At 29.3% G+C, this 14,381-nt stretch overlaps 1 protein-coding gene across 3 annotated transcripts; it reads left to right on the top strand.

Moving 5' to 3' along the window:
- Positions 1–8,835: 8,835 nt before the first annotated feature.
- Positions 8,836–14,365, top strand: PIN5 (Auxin efflux carrier family protein). Of its 3 annotated transcripts, XR_015792649.1 has the most exons (7): positions 8,836–9,278; positions 9,725–10,041; positions 10,581–10,666; positions 11,936–12,093; positions 12,751–12,827; positions 13,465–13,589; positions 13,745–14,355. XR_015792649.1 is itself a non-coding variant. In XM_088127151.1 (6 exons), exons 1-6 carry the CDS (start codon positions 8,874–8,876, stop codon positions 13,770–13,772), a joined length of 1,071 nt encoding a protein of 356 aa, XP_087983277.1. In that variant the 5' UTR covers positions 8,836–8,873; the 3' UTR covers positions 13,773–14,365. The 3 variants fall into 3 exon arrangements, 2 of the variants coding, with proteins under 2 accessions (XP_087983277.1, XP_022149923.1); XM_088127151.1 differs by lacking the exon at positions 13,465–13,589 and having other exon boundaries at positions 13,745–14,365; XM_022294231.2 differs by lacking the exon at positions 13,745–14,355 and having other exon boundaries at positions 13,465–13,743.
- The last annotated feature ends 16 nt before the right edge of the window (positions 14,366–14,381 follow it).

The raw sequence follows: 14,381 nt of genomic DNA, 5'->3' as shown, positions 1-14,381 counted from the left end.
TAGTTTCAACTATAATAGTATTTTTGATGAAAAAAAGAAAAAAATTTACTTTTAAGCAAACCTTTGATGTTTTTTTTTTAAGAAATAATTGTTAGAACCCTTTGTGACTCACCCAAATAAGCAAAAAAAAAAAAAAAAATCCCTTTCTCATTTTTTACAATCCCACAAAATGCATATTTAATTTCTTTTGCTGCAACCATCTCCTTTTGGAATATAATACGGTCCATAAAAAAATATATGAATATATTCTCTCCATACTTCAAAAAAAGACAAAAAATAAAAAAAATATAGGGAATGATTAAAATAAATACAAAAATTGATTTTTTTTCCTGTGCAGACAGGGGATGATTGTGTTAATAAATTAAAGTTGCAGACAATGTATTTATTTGGTCAAACTCAATTTTACTTTGTTTTTTAAAATTTAAAAAATAAAAAGAAGAGAAAATAACAAAATATTAAAAAAAAGAGAGAAAAATTAGGATTACATATGAAATTATGGAATCTTGCATTTTGTGAGAGGAATGGTTTGTGATTAATTTTGAATTTAAAGAAACCAAAATTAATTTTATATTTGAAAAGAAAAAAAAAGAGTTTCAACTCCTAAGTGCATGAAAATCCTCATAATTAAATCCGTCAATATTTTTTTTAAAATAAAAAAATAAAAAAATCTTTGGTTAAGTCTATTATGGTTTAAAAAATAAAATAAAATAAATAAATGAAGTAAAAATTTCGAACCCATCATCATCTTAAAAATTAAAATAAAAAAATCTTAAGTTTTTTCCGTTTAAATTTCAAATCTTTCGCCTGTTAAATAATTAATAAAAAAGAGTTTAGAATAAAATCCAAGTATTTCGCTGTCATATATATATATGAAAGAATAATTATAATATAACTAAGATTTACTCCTATTTATTTACTGACATAAATATAAATCAACTGGTTAAGACAACTTATTCTATTAAAATTGAACTAAAAAAAGAGAAAAAAGAAAAAAAATCCTATTCTTATCGTAAAACTTTATATATGTTTAGTCACTCTGCGATAATATATATATTTCTACTCGCCTTGAGTCTCTTTAAAAGTTTAAATGTATTGTTCTAATCCTTCAAATTTTCATTAAATTAATTTGTCATTGTTGTTGATTTCTCACTAATCCATTTTGAATTAAAAAATCGAATATGTTTTGAAACTGGACATTAGACTGACCATAAATGGCTTCAAATACTTTTTTATGCCAACATTACACTCATTAGGTTAAGCATAAAAAAAAAAAAGGAAAAAAAGGTGTCCATGTCAAATTTCCATATGGAATAAATTACAAAAAACGTTAAAAAAATAATAATTAGGTCAAAAAAATTTTTTTTTATGCAAATATTAGAAATCAAAACATAGGTTAACTTGAGCATAACTAAATAACAATTATGATTTGATATAATTGAAATTATATTAGTATTGAGTTTCCAAAATAAATTTCAAGGAAGAGAAAAAATAGAGATCACAAAATAGGATTTCATTGAATTGAATTTTTCGAGATACAAACTTACCTACGTATTTATATAAGAAAATTCATAATAAATCTAATTCAAATAATAATTAATAATATTATCTAAATCATAATTGGATACCCAATACCTCTGTGGTATTTGTACATTTTCCAAATTTCACTGGACATTTTCATCACAAAGTGTATTTCTAAATCCAGAAATATTTTTGTGGTGTAACGCGATAGAAGCTATTCTTTTGGAACATTTGGTTGGAGCGAAACAACCGCACTTTCTCGAATATCTCAAGGACAGTTGTTTCGCTTTGGGAGGATACCATCATGGATGTTTCGTTATGGTCTTCCAAATCCAATCTCTTTTGTAATTATGATCTTGCTATCATTTCTCTTAATTGGGTTGCTTTTATCTAATCAACCCCTTTTTGTCCTGTATGTTTCTCACATATTCGTTAATGAAATGATACATCTTTTCTGAAATAAATAAATAAATATAATTTCAATCCTATCAAATCATATCATATACACTTTTGTTAAGATTAATGGTTCAATTTTTCACTCCCATATTTGTTGGTAAAAAAAAAAAAATCAAAAGATTGAGACTTGAAAGCGTTTAAAGATTAATTAATTAATTTGAGTCGAAAATAAAAAATTCAAGGTTTAAAAATGTGAGTCAAATCTAATAACTAAAATATATAACAATTAGGTGACGTGGAATTGTCATTGCCTTAGGTCAAATTTTCAAACGAAGATTCTATATATAAAAGCAAACAAATGATTGGAGAATTATGTATGGTCCACGTATAAGGCTTTGTGTTTTAAAAATTAAACATCACTAGTAAAAAAGTAATTACATTTTCTTTTTTAATATACCTTAAGAAATATTTTAAAATGCTAATCATTGTTTTATTGATATTATATATATTTTAATACATGTTATTGAAATATTATTTTTTTAAAAAGTAATTAAAGGAAAACGATACGCGTTTTGAAAATATTTAGAAGAATATGGTAGTTTTGGTGAGATATCATCTAGTATGGAAGACAAATTTTTTAGCTTTAATTTTAGGTGGAACAAATGACTAATATTAAATGATATCGTGTCTTCAAGACATAGTTTCAAAGTTTTTCAAAAAACGTCCGCTCACCTTGATTTCCATATGCGTGTTTCCTCGCTTTCACTAATAATTTTTTATTAGAAATATTTAAAAGGAAAAAACACCTAGTAATTACATTTGAAGTTTTTTTTAATAGTCTTTTAATAATAATAAATTTATTTTCTCTCCTAAAAAGAATTGCAATATACCTAAACAAGAAAAAGAAGATAAAAAATATGAGAGTGTTGAAGCTTGATCCAAGGACCTTCGTGTTGATAATATAGCCAATGGTTTAAAATTTTTACAAATGGTCTCTTAGATAGATGATATAGTTTTCGTTTTTCGTTTTTGAAAGCAATGTGAAGAGACGATATATAATGCCATGTATCAAGAGTTACTGCTTGAGTGGACTAGACCGAGTGGCGCAGAATTTATGAATCATTAATTTCTTAATAAGTTTGGATTTGATAATATTTTAAAAATTAGTTAAAAAGTAGGCAATATTAAAAAAAAAATCCTCTTAAAGAGTTTGAAATGTTCTTCTTCTTCTTCTTTTTTTTTTTTTTTTAAGAATATGTTACTCTTCCAAAAAGTCCATAATCCTATGTTGAGTAAAGAAATATTGTTTTAACATAAATTCACAAGGCAACATGGTCAAAACATATATATATATATTTCTCCATTACAAAAATGTTGTTGACCACATCAAAAACATCATAAAATTAAAATTCTCTTAGCTGAAAATAGTACAACCTGACACAATGTGTAAGCAGCATTCAACATATTCTAAAGAAAAAACCCAAGAGTTTAGAGTTTCCTTGAGTCTTTCACCACCATTCAATACATCATTTTAAAACCCATTTTTTCTAGTGATTTCTCAAAAACCATGAGAAAAATCCATACTTTTCTTGACCTATAGCTCAACTTAACTACGATATAATTTCTTAACATTCTTCAATAAAAAATCTTACGAAGAGATTTCATCTTAGTCAATTCATTTTATAGTTTTAATGTCATCCAATTAAACTCTACTTCTGGATCAAGATATCTGTGTTCGGTCAAAAGCTCGTGAATTCGAATTTCCAACCACACATATGCTAAAAAGAATTAAACCTACTCACATGAATTACAAGATTAGTTGATATTTTTTTATCCACTTGCACTTGTAAGAAGACATTTTCATGCATGGTTAACTGTTTTTCCCCCCTAAATAAAGGTTCGGCGAATTTGAACCTTTGACGTTTCAGGAGGTAGTAATGCCTTAACCTATTGCGTTACGTTACTCACAAGTTTGTTCGAGTAAATTTCTAATTTGTTCTTGTAAAAAAATAATTTCACCACTAAACCTACTTAATTTTTATTTATTTATTTATTTTTATCTGTGAATGCTCGGACCAGCTTACGCGCACTTCGACTAATTTCACGAGACAGCCGTATGACTCTACAACATTTGACCACTGAACCCCCCTTAAAAAAATCTGAAAAGTTAACATTAAATTTACACACGTGTATAAAATATATATATATTTTGTTCCTCCAATGATTATCAAATGAGATGCTTTACACATTATTTTTGGACTTAATATCAATAATTGATATAGAACTATCAACATTCACATAAAGGGACAAAAATGAGAAGAACATTAAACAAGTAGCTCGACCATGAAAAATAAGCCAGAAGTAGTTGCCAATTGAATTATAGACAGCATATATTTCAAATCCCATCACAAATCATTGAGTAAGGAATATGATGTGATTTTTAAGCACATTGATGTATGAATAAAAACATTGTAATAAAGCTGGGTGGCATATATATTGATATTGGAAATTAACATAACAAAACAAAAAGAAAAAGACAGATTTAAACCCATCTGTGATGCTGCTCATAAGAATTTATTCTCTCTAACATTTTTTTTTGGTTATCTCTTGTTCCATAAGATTGTTCCTCAGTTTGATATCTTCTTCCTCTCTCCAAATTTCAGCCACAAAAAAAAAAAAAAAAAACTCTATTCTATAGAATGGTTAACTTGGACATAGTTAATTCATTCACGTTAAAGGATCTCATGTTGAAAAGAAAAAAAACTCTGCATCGTTATTTCCTCCCCATTTATTATGATTTCCATTTGTTGGATTTTGTTGCAATTTCCCAAGCTCACAAGTGAGAGGGAGTGTTCGTTAGATATCTAATATATGAATTAAATTAACCCAACTCATTTGTCGTTAGATATCTGTTGGGTTCAGTAGTGGCTTATTCATTTTTAACATGGTACCAAAGTTCAAAATGCTCAAAAAGAGCATCTGTTCTAAAAATGAGATCGGGTCAAGATCGATGAGTCAAAAGAACCACGATCTCGACCAATATGTTAAGGATTTCACATGGAAAAGAAAATAGACCTAACAAAAGGTTTATAGTAAATATGGGATACTTTTCTTCCTGTCAATTGATTTTGAGATTGAACCCATAAATATTAATTTTAAAAACATATATCTTCCTGAGCTCGAAGAACATAAAGTATTAAAAAAATGATGATGTAGAAATTTTGAACTAATAAATATTCTCTTAATGGTGTGGTCAGTTGCCACGCCATGACCCATTATGGTTAGGTTAGTTATTAATTACGAGATATTTATTTATTTTTTGTGAGGAAAGTTATAATAATTTGGAGTTAGATTGTGTGAAGTTAATGGATTTTAGATTTTATAGTTGAAATTGTTCAATCTCATTAAATTAAAATAAAGAGTATATTCAATTTTTTTTCAAGGAAAGTATTTTCAACTTAGTTAATATACAGATGTTGCATCATCATCTCATAAAAAAAAAATTTAACATTTAATGACGGTAAAGATCTTTAGATTCGTAATGGAACTAAACTTAAATATCTCGTATTAAAGTTATATCAGAAATCTAACAAAAGTTTATAATACACATGATACTACTCCCTCTATCGATTGATTTTGAGAAAAAAACGTCTCACTCCCTCTTTTTTCTATCTTCTGTAATGTCCACCATTTTTTTTATATCTTCTTTGTTCCACTGCTAAATCTTTCAATTTTTTTAGTACAACAGGTGGGAGTGGGGAATCGAACTCATGATTGGAGATTTATATAAATGGAAAAAACTTCCATCCTGAAGATTCAGCGGAGGCTCCTCCTAAATTCTTTTGTGGTTCAGTAGCATATAAATAAGCGTTTTTTTTTAATTAATTCAAGAGGAGCTTTCTCCTGAATCTTCATAAGGGAAGTTTTTTCCTATATAAATTACAGCCGATCAGCTATACTCGTTTTGACAAATATTTTCAACTCAATTAAGAGAAGATATCTTAAAATGTCACATTATAACATTGTTTATAAATTTTAATGTTCGATTATCAATAAAGATCTAATTGATAAAAACAATTTGATATACGATGTATGAAATTAAAACTTGCAAAAAATGAAGATGTGAAACTGAATGTTGGAACGAACATATAATGGACGAAATATGTATAATGAACTTATAAATATTTTGTACCTCCTAACGAGCAAATCTAAGGCAACATGTGTCTAAACTTCAATGGGCTGTGTGGACAACATCTGGATAGTGCAAGGCAAAGAAAGTCAAGTCATTGAGCCCAACCTGAGTGCATCGGATTAAAAGGCCGAGTGCACCAGGGCGATTTTTACGGGAGACAGCTAGCAAAGAAGACACTGACACCTTCCATCCGAATTGCAATACACTCAAGAGAATCGATGGTCCCCACATCTTCTCTCTGTCACACTCTCTCTCCACATAAAAACTCCACCGAAACCCTAATTCAAGTACACAAGAATTCTTACGTAATCCTCTATGCGAATTCTGCACACATTCTCAAGCAGACTCTGACTGAGATTCCTACATTTACTCTACTTGCTCCAATATATCCATTTGCTACCATCTTTAGTTCTAACTTAGATATCAGAGTGCATGCATTCGGTAGAACACCACATCGGTGTTAGATTTCAGCATACAAGTGAACTCTGAGCTAGTAGACAAAGACGTACGTGGTACACCACGTCGAAGATCAGCATCAATGCTAGTATTTATTTCTTTATTTATTTTAACTTTAGAGAAAAATCAATTTTAATCAATTCATTGAATTCCCATGTACTATGTTTGGTAAAAATCTTATGAGACGAATATCACGACTGAAACTAATGTTGAAACCCACGCATATAAGGTTTGATAACAAGTCTTCAAAAATTTATGTAAGACTTGCATTAAAACACGTACAATATGTATCAATATACATATATATATATTGAAGAACTTGCATTCCAAAAGGGGCCACGTGAGCAAAATTTGATGAGATGTCTAGGCGTGGAGTCAAAATGGGAAGAAAGAAAATCAAGAGCGAACTGACTAAGGCATATATCATCGACCAAAAGGGGTGAACTGACTAAGGCATATATCATCGACCAAAAAAGTTGGAGACTTTCAAATCTTCAACTATTGAATTAAAAAATATATAATAATAATAATCAAGATATAATATGATATTGGGGCCTCAAGGAATATCTTCGAGGTCTTGGATTTAAGTCACATGAAATGCAACTCCATCAATCAATGACTCCTTACGTATGTACAAGTATGGGGACAGTGCACATACCCTAGATATGGGGACATAAAGGCCAAAGGGCTACCTGAATCCTGGATAATAATAAAAAAAACATGATATTGACCAAAAAAAAAGTATTAAGTAGGAGCTAAAGTAGCGTTTAGTTATTAATTTTTTAAAATTTTCAATCCAATAACATAGATTTAATGAATAAAACAATAGTTAACATTTTTCTCCACATTGAACTAAAAAAAGAGTTTATTTCAATCTGCGCCTAACAAAAATTGAAGAATAATCGTAAAAATTTTCTAAGACAAGAAAATGCATTTTTTTTTTAATTTTAAATCAGCCATATTAATGTTGCCTAGAGAAAGTAAAAATAGATTATTACACATCACTATTATTTGAAGAATATTTAAAAAGAGTAAATAATTTATAGAAAATAAGAAAGGCAATTTGCAAGAGATATTGTACACCTCACGATTATTTATTCCCAAAAGATTATTGACCATCCAAATAATTATTAAGCCACGTCCCATTAATTGGTGATCACTCACTCACACACCACACAACCAAATAAATTTACATCTCATGGATTCCACTATTTCTCAATTGCCCCTACATTCACTCATCACCAATAGCCCATCCCTATAAAATAATTAAATCAAACCCTCAACTAGCTCCTACAAAAATGTCTTTAATTTTATGTAACTGGTATATTATGCATTTTAATCATCATCGGTGGCTCATCGGTCGAAAGGGACTATGATAGATGAGAAGGAAGAGATTCAAACTCCATGATAACCACCTACCTTATGAATTAATTCCTATGTGTTTTCGAGTATCAAATGTTGTAAGATCATGCAGCTGAGCGCAAGCTGGTCCGGACACTTACAGTTATTAAAAGGAAGAAGAAGAAATATATATATTAATTTTGATTTTGTTGTTTCTAAAAAAACTACCCAATTTTGTAAAAAAACGAGAAACGAGGAACAACGACTATAGTTGCCAAACAATACTTAATATTTCTCAAAAATCTGAAAATGAGCAACAAGAAACAAAAAACAAAGGATCTATTTAGTAACGTTTTCGTGTTTCTTTTTTCTGTTACCTCTTTCTTAATAAAGAAAAATAGAATTGCATTGTCCCCTATAACACATATTCATGAATGATAAAACAAAATCTTTATTTATGTTGGAACTGAAAACGGAAACAAAAGACAAAGAAACTTATTTTTGTTGTTTCCAAATTTTCTATATAGTTTTGAGGTTGTTTCTAGAACAAGAAATATAAATAATTTGCAAAATGTTTAGATCTGTTAATAATATTAGAAACGAGAAATAAGAGACGGAAACGTTACCAAACGGCTCCAAAATTATCAAACGGTATGGTTTGTAATATATGAATCTAGCTATAAGGCATAAAACAAAAACACAAAAATTTTAGAAACACATAAGAGAATAAAAGAATAAAATTAAAACATGATGTGTAAATTACTTGGGAAAGTTGCCTCTAGTCTTAACCAACCTTTCAAGAATCCAAACCAATCAAGCCAAGCAAAAAAAAGCAAAAATAGAAAGAAGAATAATAATAATAAGAAGAAGATTATACTTCGTCATCTTCATGCATGAACATATATATATAAATACCCCAATAATTCCTTTAATTTTCTAACAGAAGAACACAGCTAATTCCTATTTCGCCATGATCGGGTGGGAAGATGCTTATAAGGTGGTGGCCGCCATGGCGCCATTGTACTTCGCCTTGGCGCTTGGCTATGGCTCTGTGAGGTGGTGGAAAATCTTCAGCACTGAACAGTGCGACGCCATTAACAAACTCGTCTGTTACTTCACTCTCCCTCTCTTCACCTTCGACTTCACTTCCCACATCGACCCTTTTCACCTGAACTTCCCTTTCATTGCCGCCGACGCCATCTCGAAGCTCCTCATCGTCGTCGTTTTGGCCTTCTGGGCCAGATGCACCCCCAAAGGGAGCTATTGTTGGTCCATCACTAGCTTCTCCCTCTCCACTCTCACGAACTCGCTCGTTGTTGGCGTCCCGCTCGCCAAGATCATGTATGGTCAGATGGCCGTGGACCTCGTCGTGCAGGCAATATTTTAAATATTGATGCAGATGAAAATGTTGAAGTTTCGTAAATGATATTTGTAAAAATGTTTTAATCATTTCACACTTTTTTTTTAGGAAATACTTAGATTGCTAATTGGTGAGTACCTGTGTTGACTATTGGTATTTTTGACAAATAAGAGAATGGTCAATCTATATAGCACCTAAATATATTTTTTTAATAAATTAAAATTTTTTTCACCTCTAAGATCTTTTTACAAGTGCTTGTTTGTTTTATTATTGGATAAAAAAATAGTAAATTTGTCTTCAAGGTGCTGTTCACATTAGTGATATTATGTTAACGATTTCTGAGTTTTGTTGATATTTTTATGGTAGTATAGAAATATTGATTAACTTTTCATATAAATGTCGAATTTATATATATGTAAAAATGTTGACATGTCAATGGTTTTTTAAAATCTTTGATGCAGGGTTCAGTGGTTCAGGCCATTGTTTGGCTGACAATACTGTTATTTGTGCTGGAACTTCGACGAACGAGGTTGGATTTGGTTGCGGGGGAAGCTTCTTCGAGCTTCGGCCCCGGGGACCATGGGAAAGCTCTACAAATGGTGGAAGAGGGAAGGAAGAATTTGGAGGGAGAGGCCATGGAGGTTGAGGGAAGAGAAACAAGCAACAGCCATAGGGCTTCTTTCAAGCCTTTGATGAAGAAAGTTTGGCTCAAATTGGCTGCAAATCCCAACTCTTATGCTTGTATCATTGGTTTTGCTTGGGCATTTGTTGCAAAAAGGTACTTTCATATTTCAAAATTTTCAAAAAAAAAAAAAAAAAGAATTTCATTTTTATCCTATATTCCAGTCTCTAAACTTCCAAACATTTCATCGAGTTTTCGACTTTTAAATATTATATTTTAATTCTTAATCTTTACATTAAAGATTATTTTATTTTAATTTTTGAATTTTATTATAAACTATTCGACAGGAATCTCAAATATACTTTTAAAACTTGACATCTATTATTACCGCATGTGATTTTAATGTTTATTTTATATTTATAAAGTAAATGAACAAAACACATATTATGATTGAAATTTGCGTTAAATAATTTATTAAATTAATGCCAAGGACTAAAATGGTATTTTACGTAAAATTTAAGAACTAAATTATATAGTATTTTTAAAGTTTAGAGACATTAAATTAAATAGAACAAACATATAATCAGTTCAGACCAAAATAAAATTTAAACCATGATTATAATGTTTTTTTTTATATTTAGTTTACAATTTATAATGTTTGTTATTATACAAATATGTTTTGAAATTATGTATAGGTGGCATATTGAAATGCCTAGCATTATGGAAGGATCTATTTTAATCATGTCAAAAGCTGGGATTGGCACTGCCATGTTTAATATGGGTAAGATTACACAATTCTTCTTTTAATTTTTGTTTTGCAAAGTTTTTAATCGTTATAAATATATGAGAAAAATTTTCTTCTAAAACAGCAAAATATTAATTAATATTTAATACTATTTATCTTTTGAAGTCTCAAATTGATTACAAATAAATTAGTGTCCCTTAAAAGAGAGAATTTTTAATAATCAAACAATCTAAAATTTGATTTTGACTTGTCATATTAATTCTTCATAAAGTTTTTAAACCATACAGTATTAGTTAAATTTCTAATTGTCCAAATAATCCCCCAATAAGAGTCTTTAACAATCTCATTTTTTTTTTGTCTCGAAAAAGAAAAAAAAAATAGAAAAACAATCTGTGGATTAGTGGGTCTAATAGAAGATTTGAGTGGGAATCTATTCAACATAAATATGTCACAAGCTTAAACAAATCAATGTAAAAAAAATAATATAAATGGTTTTTGTTATTATTATTATTTTTTTTTAGTAAAACATGTTGAGGAGATTGAAGGTATATGCTAGTTACGAGCTAGGCTCGTTTTGACGGTTTTTGTTAAGTTTATTTAAACCAAAATAGTAAAATTAAGTTTAATATATAAGTTCCATATTTCATTCTCTTAATTAGTACTTTAAGCATTACACATCTAGTTTATTTGAATAATTATTCTTACCTTTAATGTCTATTATTAACATCCACCTAACAAAATCATCGACGTGACACTCAAAAATTAAAGTTTGGATATGAAACTAATTAAAAATTAGGAGATATATAAGAATAATATTGATTGATTGTGAGAAAGAACACAAATACAAATACGCTATCTAAAATTTAAGAATAGAGTACCATGTGGTCCATTCAACGGCCAATTCTAAATATACACCTACCTTATCTAAGTTTCATACGTCTCTATCTTTTTCGTTAACTAATCATGTTAACAACAAAGATCAAAAGTCGCTAATTTTAGACATCTATCTCCGATTAAAAGGACGTGAGTTCAAATCTCCACTCCTACATATTGTACCAAAAAATAAAGATCAAACGTAAAACGTAAACTTAATTCAAAGTATACGGATTTTCTACGTTTTCGTCGCTGAAGTCCTCTAGCGACCCAGTTCTAGCAATTGGGCTGGTGATAATATGTTTTCGTCACTGAATACCTTCAGCGACAAAAATCTCGCTTCAGTGACGAAATATTTCGTCGTTGAAGACATTTTTTCTTGTAGCATAGGGCGAATCATATTTCTTATGGATTTCTTTTAAGTGCATGCAGGAATCTTCATGGCACTGCAAGAGAAGTTGATAGCCTGTGGAGCTAGCCTTACCATAATAGGAATGGTTTTAAAGTTCATTGCTGGACCAGCTGCCATGGCTATTGGCTCCATGGCCATGGGCTTGCATGGTGATGTTCTACGCGTAGCTATCATCCAGGTAAAAAAAAAAAAAAAAGAATTAACAGAACTTTTGAATTGGACAGAACTCGTGAATATTGATACGACCTATCAGATCACACCAAATTAATGACCTAAATTTACTTAAGGTTTAAATCTTATAATCATGGTTTCTGGACGACTTTTATAATTATTATATTTTCGTTTTCTAAACTTTTATGTGATTTATGTTTTAGTCTCGTGGTCCATATATAGTCTTTTTTTAGTAAAATCGATTACTCAACAAAACCCTAAATCTAATTGGAAATATATAATATTTTAAAAACTATATATGTGACTTTAAATACTTGCCGATGTAGACATCTATCGATAAAGTTAATCAACAAAAATGTGTTGATGTTAGTAACCAAAATAGAATTAAATTATTATTGCTATCATTTTGGAATACAACATTACACAAACAAATTTTTGGGTGAGAATTCGACCTTCGACTTTAAGAGATTGTTATTAATGCTTTAATTACCATTAGCTAATCGCTAAAGTTAGAAAATTTGAGCTTTCTTTTTGTTTTCATAAAAGAAGATTTGAACTTTTTTGAATGAGCATATTTTTGTTATTGGTATTAATAATAAACAGAATTAAGCATAATCCAAAAGTTTAGTGTGTTTAATATACAATGCTTTAATATTTGTTGCAGGCAGCAGTACCACAGTCTATTACATCATTTATTTATGCCAAAGAATATGGCTTACATGCAGAAGTTCTTAGCACAGCGTAAGAATAATTACTTATTTTTCTTTCAAGTTTTTTTTTTTAAATATGTTTGTTCCCTTGTAAAAAAAAAATATATTTATATTTTAGATATTATTATATAACAGGGGAAATTATTTCAAATGGAATTTTAATTTATCACAAAAAAAGTGGGTATAATTTGTCTCTAGCGAACATTTGACTCATAGGTTTTTGTTTTAAAAAAATGGGTTTCAATAATAAAAATCTAACAAAAGAAAAAAAAAGGAATTGTTAGTAAGCAAACCCTAATTAACAACATAAACTGAAGGCTAACATTCTATCGAGTGGAAAATAATCAGTATTAAAAATTTAATAAAAATAGAAAATAGAAAATAAAAATATTATCAAACAAGCAAGTTATTTTTTTCCAATCCAAAATTACTAAATACTCTTAAAAAGAATTAGTAGATAAGCTATAAATCTTATTAATTATTAGTATTTGACAATATTTTTTATTGATCATCTTCCTTTAACGGACTGGAACTAGAATCAAAGTATTAGTAGATTTGTTCAGTTCAAAATGGTAGCGGACGAACTTGACCATTAATATCACTTTGCCAAAATTTTCATTTATAAAAATATTAGAATGATTATAATATACATATATATTTTAATGCAGGGTGATTTTTGGGGCAATAGTTTCTCTTCCTGTGTTGGTTGCTTATTATGCAGCATTAGAGTTTGTACATTGACCCTTTTACGAGGTCTCATCCCCACATTTTTAAAGAATGAGAAAAAGGGAAGGTTAGAATTGGATTATTAGGACTCCATTTTAATTAATTAGTTCACTTAACTTTTTTTTTTTTCATTACTTTTTTTTTTTCATTTCTATTTATAAGTGTAATTTTGTTGGAGGTTTCTAGAGAAAATGTCTAAAGATGAAAATATTATTTTATCAGAGCCAGGTTTCAATCTTGGGACCTGTGAGTTATGGGCCCACCACACTTCCGCTGCGCCACTCTGATTTGTTGGTATAATAAGATCATAATTTTGAAAACTATGCTGAGCAAACATAGGTGAAAAATCAAACCGACGAATCGAAACCGACCAAATCCAAGTTGGTCAGTTGTTGTAAGTGGTCTATGGTAGGTGTTTCGGTTCACCTAGACCCCTAAAACTGATCAACCGACCGACCAACAACTTAACAAAAAGAAAAGATATTTAAAGCATAAGGTTTATTGTTTCTCATTTTTTGTGAACATTCTCACAATTGTGTAGAATTTTTTGAAACAATCAAAATAAGTTTCTTTTTTCTTGTTTTCATTTCTAATTTGTTTCAGAACATAGATGAAAAGATTGTTTTATCATACTTGAATTCTTGGAGGTTAGAACCATGCAAATACGTTTTTCTTTATTAAAAGTAAAGAAATTGGAACGTAACCAAACGGACCCTCACTTTCTTCTTCGGTTATTGTTTCTTCTTTGCATTCTTCTTCGACAATCACGAGTCTTGCCTCTTCAAAAATATAAAATAGAAAAGGAAAACAAAAAATATTGGATTTAAGTCATAATAAAAAGCCAAAAATAATAAATAAT

The sequence above is a fragment of the Momordica charantia genome, assembly GCF_013281855.1.
Source record: "Momordica charantia cultivar OHB3-1 chromosome 8 unlocalized genomic scaffold, Mcharantia_2.0 BLBB01000008.1, whole genome shotgun sequence".
In the NCBI taxonomy this organism is placed as follows: domain Eukaryota; kingdom Viridiplantae; phylum Streptophyta; class Magnoliopsida; order Cucurbitales; family Cucurbitaceae; genus Momordica; species Momordica charantia.
Note: the sequence above shows the minus strand (reverse complement) of the source record. Positions and strands in the feature narration are given on the sequence as shown.